This window comes from Amphiprion ocellaris, chromosome 11 (assembly GCF_022539595.1).
Source record: "Amphiprion ocellaris isolate individual 3 ecotype Okinawa chromosome 11, ASM2253959v1, whole genome shotgun sequence".
NCBI lineage: Eukaryota > Metazoa > Chordata > Actinopteri > Pomacentridae > Amphiprion > Amphiprion ocellaris.
This window is the reverse complement of record NC_072776.1, coordinates 11,533,699-11,552,977: the sequence shown is the minus strand read 5'-3', so window position 1 is coordinate 11,552,977 and position 19,279 is coordinate 11,533,699. Positions and strand designations below refer to the sequence as shown.

Genomic DNA, 19,279 nt, shown 5'->3' with positions numbered 1-19,279 from the left:
GTGATCAGAGTTGTGTTACTTTCCTCAGGCAGCAAAGAGAGTGATTCTTCTGTCTGGGACCCCTGCCATGTCCAGACCGTCTGAGCTCTATACCCAGATTCTGGCTGTCAGACCGACACTCTTTCCTCGCTTCCATGAGTTCGGGATGCGCTATTGCGATGCCAGACAGGTAGCTTAAATGTGAAGATTCTCTGTCCGTTCAAGTGTGATGCTTAATGAGGTTGAGCTGTAACTGGCAGTGATTCCAGGAGACCTCGGAGAATATTAGGGGGTTTTATTTATCCATCTTGCTTGCATTGTGTAGCGTGCAGTTCGTGGAGGCAGCATGTTCACTACAGTAACAATGGGAAATGTGCAATACAGTTATATGTAATAGTGTCAGAGGGATATATGGAGTGGAATCTTATGTTATAGTGACAGAGGGGTAAGTGTAGTATAGCAATGTGCAATAATGATGAAGGGATATATGCAATAACAACAAAGAAATATTTGCAATGTAATCATGTGTAAATGTTAATTAACTACTGCTTGGTAGCTTGCCTTGGTCCCCCAGCTTTTGTCTGTTATGTGCACTACATGTTATCGCTTGTTTTTCTTTCTTGTTTGTCTTTGTTTAGTAATGGTATTATGTAATTTCTTTATTTTTGATCTGCCAGTGGAACTCGAGATGGAAATTAGCTGTACGGCTACAATCTGTCGTATTTACGTGGAAATGTACATTAATACGAACTGTCCCACTTTTAAAAAAAATAAAAATGAACATCTAGAGTAGGGAAACTGTGACAGGTCTGCTGACAAAGACACACTAAGATTATGACGGTAAAATTAATTCACTCTAAGGAAAATGTATGCAGTAAAAGTCACTGAGTGTTCAGGTGACAACTAAATCTGCTTTTATTTCATCTTGTTTTATTACCTCTTCTTAAAGGAGCTGTGTGGTAGTTTTCTCATAAAGTTCTGTTTAAATTCAGTAAATGTTTTTTGTGTATCCAAAACTAACATGCTGAGTTAATTCACTTCCCCCTTAAACATTTGCAAAGCTGACTTTAAGTGTTATAAATCCAGAGTAATTAATGACTACTTTCACTCCCTTGCAGTCTTCTTCTTGTCTGGCTTTTCTGGCACATTGCAGCACATCTTGGCATGTTATTCCTAACGAGTGTGTATTGCATGACCTGCATGGGTTCAGACATGCATGTGTGTCCCTGTGTGCATGAACAAGATAAACAAGACTGGGACTGACTTCTAGAAAAGTAACTTCATCGTGCTACGAGGGGTCAAAACCTCCACAATGAACCTTTAATTTAATTTTAGTGGGATCATGTAGCAAACACACTATGTAATTTAAAAGACAGTTGTATCATTAATCATCAATGGTGCATTAATGATGACAAATTTTGAAAGTTGAGGTGATTTTGGGCTGCTCTGTAAAAGTTTGATCACATTTAATTTCTATGACTGCAAGGCTTAGTTAGATCTTAGTTTTCTTAAAGCAAATGTCGGTATAGGATTAAAAGATGTGCAGTGTTTACTTAAAAAGCTTCTTACTGAAATGGTGTAGACGTTATATGTTACCTTTACCTCTCCCAGCACTCCTTCCTATTCCCAATCCTTTTTTTAATTGCCCTCCTCTGCACACTCACGCACAGATGGTTTGGGGCTGGGACTACTCGGGCTCTTCTAATCTCGGAGAGTTGAAGCTGCTGTTGGAGGAGTGTCTGATGCTGCGCCGTCTCAAATCTGATGTCCTCTCCCAGCTTCCTGCTAAACAGCGCAAGGTGGTCACCGTAACCATAGATGGGATTAACGCCCGCATAAAAGCTGCTCTCTCAGCTGCGGCCAAGGAGTTGGCCAAGGGACATCGCAGCGTAAGTCCTAAATGTTACCTATGGCCTCGGAAAAGCAGAAAAGTCACAGAATTTGAACTTTGTCTTGTCAGGCATTTGCAAACCTCAGAAAACAGTAAGTTGTAGATAAAATACTAATTCCACTAATTCCATTATTTGCAATATTTCCGCCTAAGAAATCTAATTGGAAGAAATAAAAGTTTATCTCAACAGTATGCTCTGTTCAAAGTCAAGATTGTAACTAAAAAGGCAGGAGAACCTTTTCGTCAGCTGGAGCAAATCAGATGTTTTGGGTCTGTCATCTTCACACAAAGAGTCTTTTCAGGCCTCCAACTCACACGAGTGCTTTTAAACGACCCACAATAGTCCAGTCCAGCCTTATTTTAAGTGTTTATACAGTCCGATGGGAGTGGGTTGCTCAGCTTGATTGTGCATAATCACGCTGCTCCTCCGAGTAATGGCGGTCTTATCAAATCATCAAACAGAATTTCCTGTCAGTTCTTATCTCGTGCTGTTCCTTATCTCTTTTTCAGAAACTGGAAGAGAAGGAAGCCCTCCTCATCTTTTATAACCACACAGCTGACGCCAAGCTACAGGCCATTATGTAAGTACTGAGCCTCTAATGGTGGGGATCGGGAAGTCAAATCAGCTTAGACTTGATGAGTACCGAGATTAAAAGGCAAAATGGAATAAAAATGATTTGTCAAAGCATTGTGTTAGCTCTGGATTTGAGATAACTTAAAGACTCCACTTAAGGATGAAACATTACAGTGTTTTCTTTGAAACAGTTGAGATTTCCAGTGCGTTTCTCTGCCCCTGTCAGGGAGTACATCATAGATATGCTGGAGTGTGGGAGGGAGAAGTTTCTCGTGTTTGCCCATCATAAATTAGTCCTGGATCATATCACCGCTGAACTGGGGAAAAAGGTAAGTAAGATATGCTAATGTTACACGGTAGCAAGAGCTCTATATATGCAAAGACACACAACTGTGACATAGAAGAGCACATTTTGACTTGAACCAGTAACTCAGATGAGATCTTTTGTGGGAGTTAAAGTCAACAAGGTCAACTCTACAAGTAGCTGCAGGGAACAAGTGTAGGCAGGTCTGAGCACACCTGAGCTTAGTACTGCTACTAGCACTCATTGGTATAAATTTAATAAGGATGAATGTGTGTACTTAGTGTGTTGATTTATTGCTACACTAGCTACAATGATCCCATTTTGAAGGTGTTTATATGATATTTTTTGGATAGAATAATGGAAATGGCCTTTATTGTCCTCTACAGAATGTCCCTTTCATTCGTATCGATGGGGCCACGCCGTCGGCAGAGCGGCAGCAGCGCTGTGAAAAGTTCCAGTTCTCAACCAAGACCTGTGTGGCTGTACTGTCAATCACTGCAGCTAATATGGGTATCACGTTGCACGCTGCAGACCTGGTGATCTTCGCTGAGCTTTTCTGGAACCCCGGGGTAAGCCAATGACGGTTGCCAGAGAAAAATACTGTACGTTCATTGAAACAATTTTATTAAGAACACAATTTATGAATACTCAGTTTTGGTCCCACCGATTTGTTTTGACCTCTTTTAACTCGCTCTTTTGTTTTCCGGCCCACATATTTACCATATAGTTGAGTCTGATGCCCTTTTGTTGAACCTTGTAGGTAGCTGTTTTTGACTGGAAAAAAAAAAGAAAATCAGATCTGGTAAGCCTATTTTAAGCTACCAGCCAACATCAAAGGACAAGCAGTGAACATTAGAGTAGCTGTTGAAGCGAGTAAAACATTTAGTGGCAGACAGACACTTTTCTCTGCAGTTGGAGACCTATACTTGGCTTAAGGATAAATAAAGAGAAGTGACACTTTTCAGGTCGCAGTAAACGGAATGAATGCTGATGATGTTCTGTCTCTTTGGGGCACAAAAGCCTACAGCATTTGCTCACACACTGTGTCTTTTACAACCCAGTAATATAGTGTATTTTTGTATTTGTTCATGGGTTTTGATGCTTGTCGTCTAGTGGCAACCAAAATTGACAAAAGCTGCCTTAAAATCAACATCCAGACTTCTGCCTTTTGTGATATTATTTGGTATTATTTTGGCAGGAAAAGACAACAAAGGAGGATAATAACATAATGCTCTGCAAAACAGCCATTTCTTATCCACGCAATATAGTAATTCTCCCTGCAAATTATAGGAGAAACAGCCTCCTATGTCAGAGAATGCTATCTAATCTTCTGGGTGAACAGTTAGTAGTGGAAGGTAAAATAAGGTGTTCTAACTGTGGGGTGTAAAAGGGAACAAATCCAGAAAGTAATTCTTTCAATTCATTAAGAACAGCTTGCTAACCTGTTCTCTGCCAGACGTCTGTGCAGGTAACGACTGCTTCAGTTCAGGAGAAAACTTAATAGTGTTTAAATTTCAGTTGTCAGCAGATTAATTGTAAGCTTTAATAATGACTTGTCAATTTAATGTTATTTTTCTCAACCTTTAGGGTGTCCCTGCTGCTGAATGAAAGTAGGAAACGTTTTGTACTGGAGTGAAACTGCTAATGCTTCTTCCTCTCCTCCCTGCAGGTTCTCATTCAGGCAGAGGATAGAGTTCACCGTATTGGACAAACTAGCAATGTGAACGTTCACTACCTGGTTGCCAAGGGAACTGCTGATGATCACCTGTGGTATGTGTCAATCTGGTGGAAGCACGATCAGCCACAATGTTAAAACCAAGAGACCTCTGGTGGTGGCCAGTAGCGGTTGGCGGTGGATTCTTGTGGTGCCGTGGGTTGCAGGGCGGGGCCTCCGTAAATCATGCTTGTTCTGTTGCATCTTGGGGAATGCTTAATCAGATTGTGATCTAAAGAGTTTGGAGGTTGGGCCAATATCATTGGCTGTTCCTGAGCAGTTCTTATGGTGTGGCATTTTCCTGCTGGGGGAGGCAGCAAGCGTTAGGAAGTGCCATTATCATCGGGGGGGTGTGCTTGCTCTGCAGTAATGATTAGGGCTACTGGATGAGCCACCATTTTGTTATGATGTGCCCTCAAGCTGCCACAAAGAAAGGAGACGCACTGAGAATTCTAAAGCTACTGAAATGTATTAAAGTAAAGTAAAACTAAAGTGCGTTGAGGTAGAATCAGTGTGTGATGGCAGTGTGGAGCGACACAAAGAACAGAGCACGCAGGGCTGAATGGAAAAGAGAGAGGCCTGGCGACTCAACAGGCAGGCTTAAATAAACCTGGGACACTGGCCAGGTGTACCCAGTTAATGTGATGACATCATGATTTGAAGCTCCACCCAGTCAGAGAAAACACAGCAAGCACATAGGACCAGGGCTTTGAGCCAATAGCCAGTGACACGTATCAAAGGAACATCCACATAAATATGAGGACCCAGGGTTTCCCAGCAGAACATTTCATTCTAACAAGATGATCAATATTACTCACTTCACCTGTCAGTGGTTTTAATGTTGTGGCAGATCAGAGCATGACTCAGCTCAAAGGATTATTATTGATATTCCGACTGTTTCGTCCAATATTCATCAATCTTTTGTCGGCCACTGAATCCAAACTGAAACAGCAGACAGCCGAGTTAATGTGGGCTGACTAATATCCATATTGTGACAAACAGTGAATTAAATTGTATCTGCCCTGTTGTAATAATTTATTTATGTATTGATCTAGGCCAATGATCCAGGAAAAAATGAATGTCCTGGAGCAAGTGGGTCTGTCTGAGTCAAACCTCTCAGACAATGCAGTGAACACGAGCTTCCACTCTAAGGTAAACTTTGTATGCGTAAATCAATCGTGTATAATGCGGTGAATAGTTTTATAAATAGCATACATGCATGTATGAAACATAGTTATGTGACACGACCAGGGGCAACAGAACTTGCCTCTATACATCAAACAGTGATGTTGCTTTCATCTTGAATCTGATTATCTGGATTTGCTCAGGACCCTAACCAGAAGAGCATCATGGAAATGTTCCAGAGATCTTTCTCTGCGGATGACGACATGGATGAAGCCATTTTAATGGAGGCAGCAGACGACTGGGAAGACACTCCACCTGAAACTACATCTGGTCAAAACCACGGCAGCACCGTGGTAAGAAAAAGCCCCGGCAAAAGAAGCATTAAAGACTATTTCAGCAGCTGACTTGGAAAAACATACACTAGGTGACTGCATTAGCATAATTTTGGTTTGTTAATTGGAACAAGACCTTGTTTCTAGTTTTAAGCCTATCATGACTGATCATTTTTAACATCTGCTTCAGTTATATATATATACATAAATGTAAAATAATACTACAGTAAGCATATTTTTTTTGCAAAAAAGAATAAATGAATAAATATCGAACTCATGGCTGTTTTAGATTCCTTCTGAAACCTGAAACTGACCAGTTGTCACAGGGAGTGGATGGAATTTTGGAGATTTAGCTGGAAGAAACCATTATTTAGATGAATTCATAAATCCCGTTTCAACTGGTCCACCAGGAAGAAGCTAATATCGCCAATAACACTCCGATGTAACTTTTATAACTCGCCATTCTCTGCACTCACACCACTAATTTTACCTGTGTATGTGGCGATGCTCTGTTAAACTACTGTCTCCTGCCATCATTAAGCAAACAGGAAGAGAATATTGAAGCCTAATCAGTCTGTTACAGTCCCCCATATTCTCCCTCCAGAAGAGAGGAGAGTAACACATTATTGTAGTATGGCACTAGTAAATTTACTGTAGACAACCTGACAGTGACGCATTGTTGTCCGGATTCACCATCAGCTCCTGTGGGCACTTGAATTATAAGTTGCTTTTTGTCGAGTGTATGATCCTGCTTTAATATCATGTAGCTTATGGCTGCCAGTGTGAGCAAAGACTGCTGTCAAACGGTTAACTCCGAGTCTACAAGTACTTCTTGAGTATGTGACCTCAAAAAACCTCCTACAAAAGGTGCAACCATCTTGTCCTGTTTATTTTGTGATTCATAGAATGGACAGGTGTTGTGTTGTTTCCATGATGTCACACATTAAGCTTATATTACAAGAGGAAATACTTGGCACGTTGATTCAGTTTGAGTGCTCTGGATCGCCACTTCCTCCTGTTGGTGGACTGCAAGGATTTGAATTACATGGGTCATCTGCAAAATAAAGGAGAATGATGAAGTTTAACTGCCCTGAGTGTCGCTCAGTACCTCAACACCTTCACTGCACAATACTGTCCTGCAATCAGTACGAGTTGCAGATAGTAATGCTGCATGATTTTGTCTCCTGATCCTATTCACATGTCAACGAAATGAGATCACAAAAAAGGTATTGCACATTTGAGCTGCAATTTTCCCCCGCAGCTTTGAGTGCAGCTGCTCTGGCTTCATTAAGATTTACTTCATTCTCTGCACACAGAAACTGTACGAGCCGTTTACGTCGCAATTCCAGCTGCTGTTCGTGACATTATGAAGATAAGTGGCGTCAGTTTTCTCTGAATCAGGAGAGACTCCTCTTCCCGCTCACAGAAGCTATCTCAATTGTCTGTATAAAGAGATGTGGCTACTCTTAGTCCACAGGACATCTCACAGTAATTGCTATGTCACGATTCGGGATGGATCCCCTAAAAGATGCAGCACACACAGAACGTCAGGCTGAACCTGTGTCTCTTCCCCAAATAAAACCACAAGGACAAAAAGTTGCTGTTTTTAGACGTTCTCAATGAAGAGTGGAGCACTTTGAAGGTTAATGCCTAAAAGTTTCCTCAAATAGCCGGCAAAGTTTAAATATCAGCGGTAATCTTGGATATGTTATCAAACAGATGGAAAAATAGCCAAAAGTAGATCAAGTTATATTCAGTAGGGTTTACACCTGGTTTCGATTATTTACAACATACAGAGATTTTTCATTGGTTTTACCAGAGTGTTTACAGGTGACTGATAACTAATTGCTGCTAAATATGACATATTCTCACCGCCTTATAAACTGATGAGTGTTGCTCTTGCTCTGAATGGCAAGTGAACAGAGCACTGTGGGATGCATCAGGGTGCCAAGGCATACACTTGTTGTGTTCATCTTAGCCTTTGAACAGCAACATGCTTTGTTGAGCTCTTCTGATGTCTAGAATGCTGACTTTGAAGGGCAAAGCACTTGAGTTTGGACAGCTAGCACGACTGTGACATTGCCTCTTACTAAGTGCACACCTTCATGCTGATGAATTTCTTCAGTTGAAGCTCTTGACATTCCTGTGTGTTCATCTGCAGAACTGTCTTGCTCTTTTGCTGAGAGAAATAGTTTTTAATTTTAAGCTTCATTTTTTTCGAAACTTATTTTAAAATGCTGCAGAGTGAAATATTGTCCTCAACAGGGATAACCATCAAAACACAAAAACATCAGCACAAAATTGTTGTTTCTATGAAACCAGATGGTGTGACAGATGGGAGTAACTGTCACACGCGTCTTGTTTACCTGAAATGGTTTTATCAGGCTCTCCGTCGTTGGTGAGCTCTGCGTCGGTGCTGATATCACCGAAGATAAAACTGATCTTTTCCTCTGCGTGCTGCTCATCGGACGAGCCGTGAACTGAGTTGTGGAGGATGTCTGCAGCAAAGCGGGCCCTCAGAGACTGAGGGGAGGTTTCCTTAGCCCTTGTCAGGGTCTGTGGGGCCCATCATGGTCCTCCACTCCTCCACTGCATTTTCCTTGGTCAGGACAAGCATCATACAGGGTCCCCTGAAGGGAACAATGACAGAATGTTCATGTAACAGACAAAAATCTGTGTATGTAGATGTAACTTTAATTCCTGCTAAAGTGTGACTATACATTTAGACTTCAGACTGTGGTTTTTGTTGGATTATGTGATGGCTGATGAACCTTAACTCTGGCACTGTACAATTCAAACATGCAGGGGAATGAGTGCTGAATCTGCCTCGATTTGGTTGTGTTTCTTTGTTGTAAAGGGCAGCCACATCTTCTGCTATGTATTCCAGCGTGGTCTCCTTTGTTGATATGGATTTAATTTAGCAATATAATAACAAGATAAAAGACTATTGGAAATGTCAAAATTCATTCATTTCATTCCAACCAGGCTGTTCTCTGATTAATCCATTCAGCTACGACATTCTACTCTCATAGTGACTATTGTTGCAAATCACTAGTTTTAACCTAAAGATCTGTTAATCTGAAAATCACCAAACCAGAGTTGTTACATAAATTATATTTTGGCCATTTACAGGCACCAGATACAAAAAAAACCCAGCACATATTGTCACCTCTAAGGGGATTATTTACACGTCCAGCAGCTACTAAACAATTTTTACATTTATTTGTCATTATTTGTGTGTCTGAAAACAAGTCTGTCTCTTTAGCTGCTAAATGATCCTGTTAACTAACTAGCTGGAATAGTGTCTGTATTGTCTGGTGCTGAACAGGTAGTGTACAATTTTATTTTTCCTTGCAGAAACAGCTCCCCGATGATGTAAAAGTAAACAGTAATGTTTAAAGCTGCTCCATATAAGGCAGATTTGGCTGACAATAGTCTATAGTTCACTACTGTGAGCTACGCCTTCCACATAGTTTTTTAGTTTTCTAAGACATTCTTCTTATAAAATATCAATTGTAGTCACCTTATAGAACAAAGTAACTGTCCCTGAATTTGTTTTCAGACCTCCATTGCTTAATTTTCTCACCTAGTTGGCAGTGATGTCTAGGTGTACTTCAGCACCATGTCATATTACTACTAGATGTAGTTACAGATGTATCAAAGCACACTTCTAGCCGCATCCATACAGGTAAACTTGTAAGAGCCAGAGAGGACAGCAAAACACTTCAACCTGGTTGGTTAACTTACTCTTCAAAATAAAGTTAAAGGGGAAAAAAAATCATCAAACAAAACTACAGTTACAGCTAGAGTTGATAGTGAGATACAGTGACAGTAAAGGTAGTTTCCCAGGCTGATGTGTCCAGCTGCACCCATCTCTCTGCCCACTATGTCCAAGCAGTTATGTAACAGCCAAGTTAAGGGGATAATCGGAGCGGAAGATAACGCTGGAATCTAGATGTGTGGTGGAACAAGGAATGAAATTGAGATGGACTTCCTAGTCACTCGCCTGAGGCTGCCTCGACTCTAAGCAGCTAAGATTACTGTTAAAAGTGCCGTTTGAAGTTGCAGCAGCAACAGGAATGAGGGCTGGACTGCTGCAGTAACTTTACTCTGCTGCTGTGGCTGTGCCTGGTCACAGACTAACCGACACATGAATTCCACCAGCTGGCTGAAGAAAGGCTTTTCCCTGTGCTCTTTGTAAAACTCCTCAGCCATCTCCCTTGATAGCACCGTCTCCTTAAGCTGTGTTACAGAGAAACCTCTGCCACGGATCTCCTCCAAAATCTTCTCTGTTGGAGTGAAGAGAATAAATATTATAGAGCTGACATATTACAAAGCATCTACATAAACAAAAATACATTTTGAACATTTTAACAGGAACCTCTGTGTTCCTCCGTTGCATCGGGTTTCATCACTGCCAGTGTTCGTTGTTTAGGGAAGAAGAAGTTGATCTCTCGTTCTGCATCTTCACGGCTGGCACTGCCGTGAAGCTGGTTGATGGGCTCATTCTCCACAGCAAACTGGGCCCTTAAACTGAGCATGAGGGATACAGAAACCTCAATAACAAAAATTACTATATCTAATAGCAAATATTTGAGTCTCCACCAATTACTTTTTGATTAGGTTGTGTACTTGTCTTCACTTCTGCTCACTCTGCCTTGTCTTTTTCTACTTCAGCTACAATTTTCAAGAAACCACAGAAACTGGAGTGAACATGTCATGTTGCAGGTGGACAAAAACAATAACAAAACAAAAACATTCATTATTTTTATTGTGGCTGCACTGCTATCGAAAAAGAAAGTGTTATCAAGTTGATTTCTTTTTGTGTGATTGTAGAATGACAGTGAAAAGGTAAGCCTCTCCTGTCTGCAATCAAAGCCTGACAAGGTTAAAAAGACAGATCAAAAGAGGAGTTCTTTCTAACAAGCTGTCAAAAAGATAAGCAGTGAAAACTCTATTGCTTTTCTATTGGTAATTAAACCACAGTGACGTCTTTGTTCTCATATCAGCAAGTGAATGAAAGGACATCACTCACCAGTCAGGACTCTCCTCTTTAGCTTTATTAATGTCAGAGGGACCAAGGATGTTCTTCCAGTGATGGACAGCATCTGTTCTGGCTAGAGCCAAAGCTAATGCTGGCCCACTGTAGAAACAGACATGTTAAATGAATGTCTGCAGTAGCACACTAACCTTTCTATTAATAACAGAGCATGTCAAAGTCACCTGGTCATGCAGTGGAGAAGAGCAGGAAAGTAGTCCTCATCAACATGCTGGAAGTAAAACTGTCTGACCTGCTCCTCTGTCAATATCACCTCTCTTTGGAGGGCGACTGAGAACCCTGACTTGTGGATTTGGGCCAAGATCTCGTCTGCAAAGTCACAGACATGAAATAAATGCATTAATAGCTATTTAAATATAGGTAAAAAACTTCTATATTCCAATTTCAAGGTTTGAGTAATTTCTCTTACATTCAAAGGAATAAAGTGTGAATCTAAAACAAAAATCTGCACCTGTGTCACGCAGACGGAATCAAGGAGCCGTCCCACTATGTTATTAAGGAGCGTTATTGTGTGTGAATTTGTGCTCGCACACGTGTGTACTTGTGTATTTGGCATGAGCCCCACCTCTGTTCTCCCTGGCAACGTCGGGCCGGACGAGAGCCAGTGTCCTCTCCACACGCTCTTCCTCCCCATCCTGCTCCGTTACCGAGGCCGTCCTAAAGTTGGGGAAGAAGAAGGCGAGCTCCCTGCTGGCCTGGTCTCTGTCCTCGCTACCGTGCACTGCGTTGAACAGTGTCTCTGTGCCGTATTGTGCCCGCAAGCTGCAGGAAGCCAGGGGGGAGAAAGGAGAGGAGACCAGATGGTTGCTCGGCTGGTGCTCAACCAGAGAGAACCATAATGTTTGGGTGTGTCTGATGGAGCAGGCGGGAATGTGCTGTTCATTCCCTTTTCCAGACTTTAGACTGAGATTGTTTCACACTGTTGCAATCAACAGTGCAGAAATAAATGTGTACACTGTTAATAAATGTTTCTCTTTACAAAGACAGAGGAGTGAGAATTTCATAATACCTTTTCTTACAGTTTTGAATGACCTTGCAGGTGTTTTCTGAATGGAGAATATGTGTTATTTCTGGTAACTAACCTTTCTGGCTTTTCTCTCCTGGCTTCCTCTATGTCTGCAGGGCCAATGAACTCACGCCATGCAGGCACAACGTTAGCTGAGTCCTCTGCCTGAGAGAGGACCAGAATATGGGAGGGACCACTGGACATAAACTGCACCAAGTCTTCAAAGTAAGCCTACGAACCACCGTCACATACAAATACAGAGACAAGAGAAGAAACACATTAATAAACTGAATACATATACACTGAAAAAACTTCCATTCAGATGTGAGGAAGTTTTATCCCTCAAAGGCATCCAGATAATTCAGCAAACCCTTATGGAGGAGAGAAAATATCATAAACGTACTATGAGTCATGTACATTTTTATTATTTAATGAACATTAATGCTTTACCTGACCTGCTTTTCCCACATACTTTGTATTTTTGAATCTCTAACAAATTGGCATCATCACAAAGAGCACGATAAGCAAAAAAAAAAAATCTGCTTACACGGCAACTCTATTTTGAGCTCCATGCAGAAATGCAGATGGATGTGTCATGTATTGCAAACTAACTGAAATGTTTTTGCGCTGGTCGTGACTGCTCTGCCATTAGTATGTTGACTCAGAATGTTAATGCCACTGACTAACCTTGCAAACATTCAGTGCATCATCATCTGTTTTCCTCAGAGTGAATGGAATGCAAATCTGTGCAAAAGGCTGCTGTGTGTCAAAAGTATCATCTTAATATAAGTATGCATTACATGTGCCGTTTTCTACGATCTTATACTATTCTCTTCTGTTTCATTTGAGTCACTGTACCATACCTCTGCTGCTTTGTGCTGGTAAAAATCTCGAGCCTCAGCCTCAGTCAGTGTGTGCTCCTCTTGGGCCAAGATCTCAAACCCAGCGTCTTGCATCTAGCCAAGGGAGAAAGTGTCAGCGTAATGAATTAATGTCAGCAGGAAGGCTTGAGACAATCTTGTCTTCTCAGAATGTGAGCAGTGTTAGTCTCTGTGTACCTTCATAATGATCTCATTTGCCTTGCCGTGAGCAACAGCATCTGGTTTAATGATGGCAACTGTGTAGGATTTACTGGCGGGAACTACAGGAGAAGAAAGGAGCTTGAGTGATGATCATTAATACTGATAAAATGCAAAATGATACCAGTAAACAACAATGGTAATCGCAGTAACGACAGTGCTGGTAATAATGTCAGTGCCAAAAAAATTTAAGATGTACTATATTATATTGCTTCCACAGTACCAATGATGCTTTCTTCATTTTCTGACAGCTGAGGTGTCTCCTCCTCTTCTTTGTTCTCCTCATCCATTAGACCTTCATCTTTAACCTGACACAACAAAACCAAATCAAAACATTTAATCCCTCAACATGACCGTCGATCAACACTTGTATAAATTCTCTCTTGTCTGAATAAACTACAGCCTCAATTACTGGTTAATATTGATTAATCCATTTTATTATATTCTTAATCAATATGTTATTATGTGGTCAGTACAATCTTAAAAAAATAACAAACTGTAAAGTGTGATTCTGTTGGCAACCCAAAGTGGCTTTTACAAACTGCTCCAAAATCTAATGATATTCTGTCATAAAAGACAAAGAAAAGCAGTAAATTCTTGCATTTAATAAGCTGGAACCACAGAATGTTTGTCATCTTTGCTTAGAATATCACTTATTCATCTGGCCCCTTTACTTATTATATCAGAAAGCAGATGGACTTGGCAGCAGCTTAGTTGTGTATGCTGATTTGTGCCAGGACCCTTATTACCTAAGTGTGGCTGTCTGTCTAGCTTATTTGAACTACTTAAGCTACTAATAAATTTACATAAAGATAAAGTAGCTGAAAAGAGAAGCATAATGAGCTCAGTAGTCATCCTTTTAAATCACACTCACTGGGTATCTTCAGATTGGGACAGTACACACACAGTCAGCCAGCGCCTTAGATTCAACATGGACAACTATTCACTTTGACTTTATGTTAGCAGGACTATCCGCCAAGAGGCTTCTGACTTGTGTTTTGCTGTCTTTAAGTTATGTTTTTCATGTATTTGTTACAAACACCAAAAACAAAATAAGTAACAACTGAAAAATTGATCGGTTGTCAAAGTTGCTGCTGATGAGTCTTTTTCACAGATGACAAATAATGGTATATAATATAAATAATGGTTATTTGTAACCCCACTGTCAAGCTGTTATGTGCTTCGCTCAGAGCCATTGTTAATGTTATTACCAACATGGATGCTTTCCCAGCTCATGACAAGTCACGATGCCCTTTTGTGAAAGCAGCCTATTGTTTCAGCGACAGTACGAGTGAGTGGATAACTACATGTGCATGTATCCTGCTGCTCACCGCTTTCCGTTCACCACCTTGTTCCAGGATCAGCTTTTCTTTTGCCAGCTCCTCCACAATCATCCTCTGAAGCATCGGAGCGTTGGCCCCTCGCAGCACAGCTACCAGCTCGCCACCCTGTTCATTGAACACAGGCCTGGCAATGTTCTTAATCTGTAATGAATTTTAACTTTACAAGTGGTCAATGGAGTTCACACAGAGGCTCATGTAAGCAGTCCTCAGATGCTAAGAATCCAGCAGTCAGTCAGCAGCAACCTCAGGAATAAGTGCAATTCTGAGAATAGAAATTTAATAATACAAACAAAACAAGAAACAGAATGCTGTATCACCACAGGACGGGTTACGACTCTAGGTGGCCATATATTCTGGCCTGCAAGATTAGTGCCTCTTGGTCTTATAGTGTCTGGATAAAGAGAAAAATCTGTATACATAGAGGAGAAATAAACAGAAAAAAATTCAAGTAACAGTAACACTTTGTGTTACAGTCAATAATGTCTGTGTAGTTTTGTTATATGAATAAGATGATACTGATACTTCAATGTACATATAGGTTCATGCGACAAAATGACATTGGAAATTGCCGGCTGTATTATTCTATTATAGTTGTACACAAAGGACAGAAAGGCAAAACTCACTGATAGCTCATACTGAACTAAGACCGCACATATTTACCATCTAAACATGCCTAAACATATTCCATACACACGTGGACAAAATTGTTGGTACTCCTCGGTTAATGAAAGAAAAACCCACAATGGTCACAGAAATAATTTGAATCTGACAAAAGTAATAATAAAGAAAAAATTCTATGAAAGTTAAACAATGAAAATCAGACTTTGCTTTTGAACCGTGGTTCAACAGAATTATTTAAAAAAATAAACTCATTAAACAGGCCTGGACAAAAATGATGGTACCCCTAGAAAAGACTGAAAATAATGTGACCATAGGGACATGTTCAATCAAGGTGTGTCCTCTAATTAGCATCACAGGTGTCTACAAACTTGTAATCAGTCACTCGGCCTATTTATAGGGTTACAGTAGTCACTGTGCTGTTTGGTGACATGGTGTGTACCACACTAAACATGGACCAGAGGAAGCCAAGGAGAGAGTTGTCTCAGGAGATTAGAAAGAAAATTATAGACAAGCATGTTAAAGGTAAAGGCTATAAGACCATCTCCAAGCAGCTTGATGTTCCTGTGACTACAGTTGCACATATTATTCAGAAATTTAAGATCCATGGGACTGTAGCCAACCTCCCTGGATGTGGCTGCAGGAGGAAAATTGATGACAAATGGAAGAGACGGATAATAGGAATGGTAACAAAAGAGCCCAGAACAACCTCTAAAGACATTAAAGGTGAACTCCAAGGTCAAGGTACATCAATGTCAGATCGCACCATCCGTCGTTGTTTGAGCCAAAGTGGACTTCATGGGAGACGACCAAGAAGGACACCACTGCTGAAAACAAATCATAAAAAAGCCAGACTGGAATTTGCCAAACTGCATGTTGACAAGTCACAAAACTTCTGGGAGAATGTCCTATGGCCAGATGAGACAAAACTGGAACTTTTTAGCACATCAGCTCTATGTTCACAGATGCAAAACTGAAGCATATGAAGAAAAGAACACTGTCCCTACTGTGGAACATGGAGGAGGTTCTGTTATGTTCTAGGACTGCTTTGCTGCATCTGGAACAGGGTGTCTTGAATCTGTGCAGGGTACAATGAAATCTCATGACTATCAAGGTATTCTAGAGAGAAATGTGCTGCCCAGTGTCAGAAAGCTTGGTCTCAGTTGCAGGTCATGGGTCTTGCAACAGGATAATGAGCCAAAACACACAGCTAAAAACAGCCAAGAATGGCTAAGAGGAAAACATTGGACTATTCTGAAGTGGCCTTCTATGAGCCCTGATCTAAATCCTATTGACCATCTGTGGAAGGAGCTGAAACATGCCGTCTGGAGAAGGAACCCTTCAAACCTGAGACAACTGGAGCAGTCTGTTCATGAGGAGTGGATCAAAATCCCTGCTGAGAGGTGCAGAAGTCTCACTGACAGTTACAGAAATCCTTTGATTGCAGTGATTGCCTCAAAAGGTTGTGCAACAAAATACTGAGTTAAGGGTACCATCATTTTTGTCCAGGCCTGTTTCATGAGTTTATTTTTTAAAATAATTCTCTTGAACCACGGTTCAAAAGCAATGTCTGATTTTCACTGTTTAATTTTCCTAGATTTTTTATTTATTATTACTCGTGTCAGATTCAAATTATTTCTGTGACCATTGTGGGTTTTTCTTTCATTAACCGAGGGGTACCGACAATTTTGTCCGTGTGTAGTGTACACATCAGCTCACCCCATAGAATAGGAAAGTGGGTTCACATTTCCCTCGATACCTCTCCAAAGCATCAATGCTGTCTGCCTCGGCCTGCACCACACACAAACACACATGCAAGTTAAAATGTGCAAATTCTGGATTCAGTTTGAAACCCTTCACATTTTAAATGGACTCAGGGCTTACTGTGGCGAAATGCAGAAGGTCATCGCCCAGTTCGTTCTTTATCTTTCGTAGGAGACTGACCACAGCTCGACAGGGGCCACACCACTGTTGGTACACATCTACAACTGCAAGGAGAAAGGCAGTGAGTGTGTATGACAGAGAAGAACTAGAAAGGCAGAGAGGAAGGGTGCAAGCATATGATCTGCAGTTATCCCAGTGAACACAGTGGGGCAGCAGAATACAATAAATAACCATCACACTGACAGAGCTCATATCATAGACTGTCTTTTCTAACAAGTTACAACTGTACAGCAGCAGTAAATATTACAATATTTACTTTTATTGAGACAGCTCTATTTCCTCTGTAGTTCTTACCCGTTAACCCCTTGGTTGCAAGCATCTCCTCCCACTGTTCTTGGTTGGTGACAGATGTCTGGGCAACAAAAAGCTGAGTTAATACCAGTTAATAAAAGTATGCTAAAACATAGATGCAATAGCACAGCTTTGTCACAGAAACCTTGCTATGTTAGCCCCACCTGTAGGCTAGCCTCTTTCTTCTTGCCTGCCATTTCATTAGCACGTCAAACTGAAAATAATATATAATATATCCAAAAAATAAAAAATAAAAAATGCTAAGCTATACACCGTAGAAAGTTGAATTAGCTAAAAATGCTAACATGTCCTCAGATGCTGCTGGCGCTTGTTTGGGCCTGTGGTTGCTAGGCGACGTGTTTCCCAGCAGCACCCCCGGAAGCGCGGATCTATTAACGGGCTGTTTGTTATCTTGTGTTGTCGCTATTAGTTAATGTCACAGCGGGTCATATTTTGTCCCTGCTAGGTTAATATTGGCACATGGCAGTGAAAATTACCTCAAAGTGGGAGCTCACAACTCCTCTCTGCTCTCTCATCCAACTTTTCAAATCTCTTTTTGTTTTTTTCGCAAGTGCTGCTCTGCAGTAAAATTTCTGCCCCCAGTGTGTCGCTGTTAAAACCTATTAAAATATAAAGAAGCACAACTTTACCTCTGTGTTGCCAGTGCTGCTTTAAATTATATATATTAATAATGCACACTGTTTGCGTTTGCCCATAAAAATGTAATTATTATAAATTATGTGTACACTGAAGCACTTATAAACACACTTTTATTCCAGGAAGGAAGAAGTATTCAGGTTTTTTACTGCAGTAGCTGAAACTACCAATACAGTCATGTAAAAACACTCCATTACAAGTAAAAATACTGCTTGAAAATCCTATTAAGTATAAAAAAAATATAAGCATCAGGAGCAAATGTAGTTTGATTGAAAGTCTTGGTTTGGTCTCTCTAATTAATACATTTTGACATCTTTAGATTATTATTAGTTTGATCTATTTCATATAATTAGAGTTCAACAAATAAATCTGAGGGGTTGTGAGATGAGTAATGGTAGACAAAAGGAAGAAAAAGCAAATTCTATTTTCAGTTTCTGGACTTTTCTCTAATCTTTGTATTTGCTGACATATTTAATCATTTAAGCATCTACTGAAATGAAACCATGTGAGATGTTTAGAGGGAAAAGTCACCAATCTACAAAACTGTTAACATCTAATGGATATCTGAAATGTGACCTCAACTCCAAATAGATTTTTTTGTAAGATGTCAGAAGTCAGAAATGTTGGACACCACTGGTATATTTAACCGTGTGCTGCATTTTAATGGCTTGTTATATTATCCACTGTGAAAAATCTTCACCTCTAAAGTAACAGCACAATATAGCTCTCTGAAATGCAGTGGAGTTGAAGTATAAAGTAGCATAAAGCTGAAATGCTCACTAAGTACCTCGAAATTGTGCTTACAGTACTTGAATGAATTAACTTAGTTACTTTTCACCACTGCTTTTTTCACAAATGTAGTGTAAAAAACCTTGTACAAGGTAACTGTCTATTTTTCTGTGAATATGACAACAAATCTGTTGAACCTATAATGTGTGGGGTTCCACAAGGTTCCATTCTGGGACCTGTTATTGTTCAGTCCCAATATGTTACCACTCGGAAGACAGTTGTGCTTTTTTTTTTATCACCCAATGACATCTGCCCCATTGGTAAACTGGTTTAATGTACTGGTCAGATTGACTTGTGGATGTCACATCATTAATGCAATTAATTTATGGTATAATTTAAGATTAAAGTGAGGATTGTAATAATTGGAGAAGAGGCTCAGAGAGAGATACTGTGGATTAACTCAAAATCTCCAGCACAAAATGTCAAGTCCCTTCCAAACACCTTGATGTTTTTCCAGATGCTGTTTTGAATTTTGAATCTCATATCAGTAACATCACTAAAAGTGCTTTTTACCTCCTCAGAAATATTGCAAGTGCTACCATTTCTCTCCCAGGCAGATCCTGAAAGACTCATG

The 19,279-nt window shown here is 40.4% G+C and overlaps 2 protein-coding genes across 3 annotated transcripts in view; one reads left to right on the top strand and one right to left on the bottom strand.

Annotated features, from left to right (window-relative positions):
• Positions 1-19,279, top strand: part of smarcal1 (SWI/SNF related, matrix associated, actin dependent regulator of chromatin, subfamily a-like 1) — a 43,778-nt gene that overhangs the window by 6,909 nt on the left and 17,590 nt on the right. The window contains exons 10-18 of one of the 2 annotated variants that reach the window (XM_023299027.3): positions 29-169; positions 1,650-1,868; positions 2,381-2,451; positions 2,671-2,773; positions 3,135-3,317; positions 4,418-4,518; positions 5,518-5,614; positions 5,791-5,940; positions 12,101-12,209. In XM_023299027.3, the coding sequence (XP_023154795.2) occupies positions 29-169; positions 1,650-1,868; positions 2,381-2,451; positions 2,671-2,773; positions 3,135-3,317; positions 4,418-4,518; positions 5,518-5,614; positions 5,791-5,940; positions 12,101-12,109 (1,074 nt within the window). In that variant the 3' untranslated portion in view covers positions 12,110-12,209. Of the gene's footprint in view, positions 1-28; positions 170-1,649; positions 1,869-2,380; positions 2,452-2,670; positions 2,774-3,134; positions 3,318-4,417; positions 4,519-5,517; positions 5,615-5,790; positions 6,193-12,100; positions 12,210-19,279 lie in introns of those variants that run through there. The other variant, XM_023299026.3, reaches the window with a different exon arrangement.
• Positions 6,783-17,616, bottom strand: nme9 (NME/NM23 family member 9). The gene is given in 18 exon segments (XM_023299028.3): positions 6,783-6,973; positions 8,021-8,098; positions 8,286-8,463; positions 8,465-8,549; positions 10,064-10,208; positions 10,301-10,452; positions 10,955-11,062; positions 11,143-11,287; positions 11,544-11,740; positions 12,061-12,215; positions 12,848-12,940; positions 13,043-13,125; positions 13,287-13,371; positions 14,395-14,511; positions 16,744-16,815; positions 16,909-17,012; positions 17,263-17,320; positions 17,424-17,616. Coding segments are annotated over 18 exon segments (1,959 nt in total). The 5' UTR covers positions 17,457-17,616; the 3' UTR covers positions 6,783-6,902.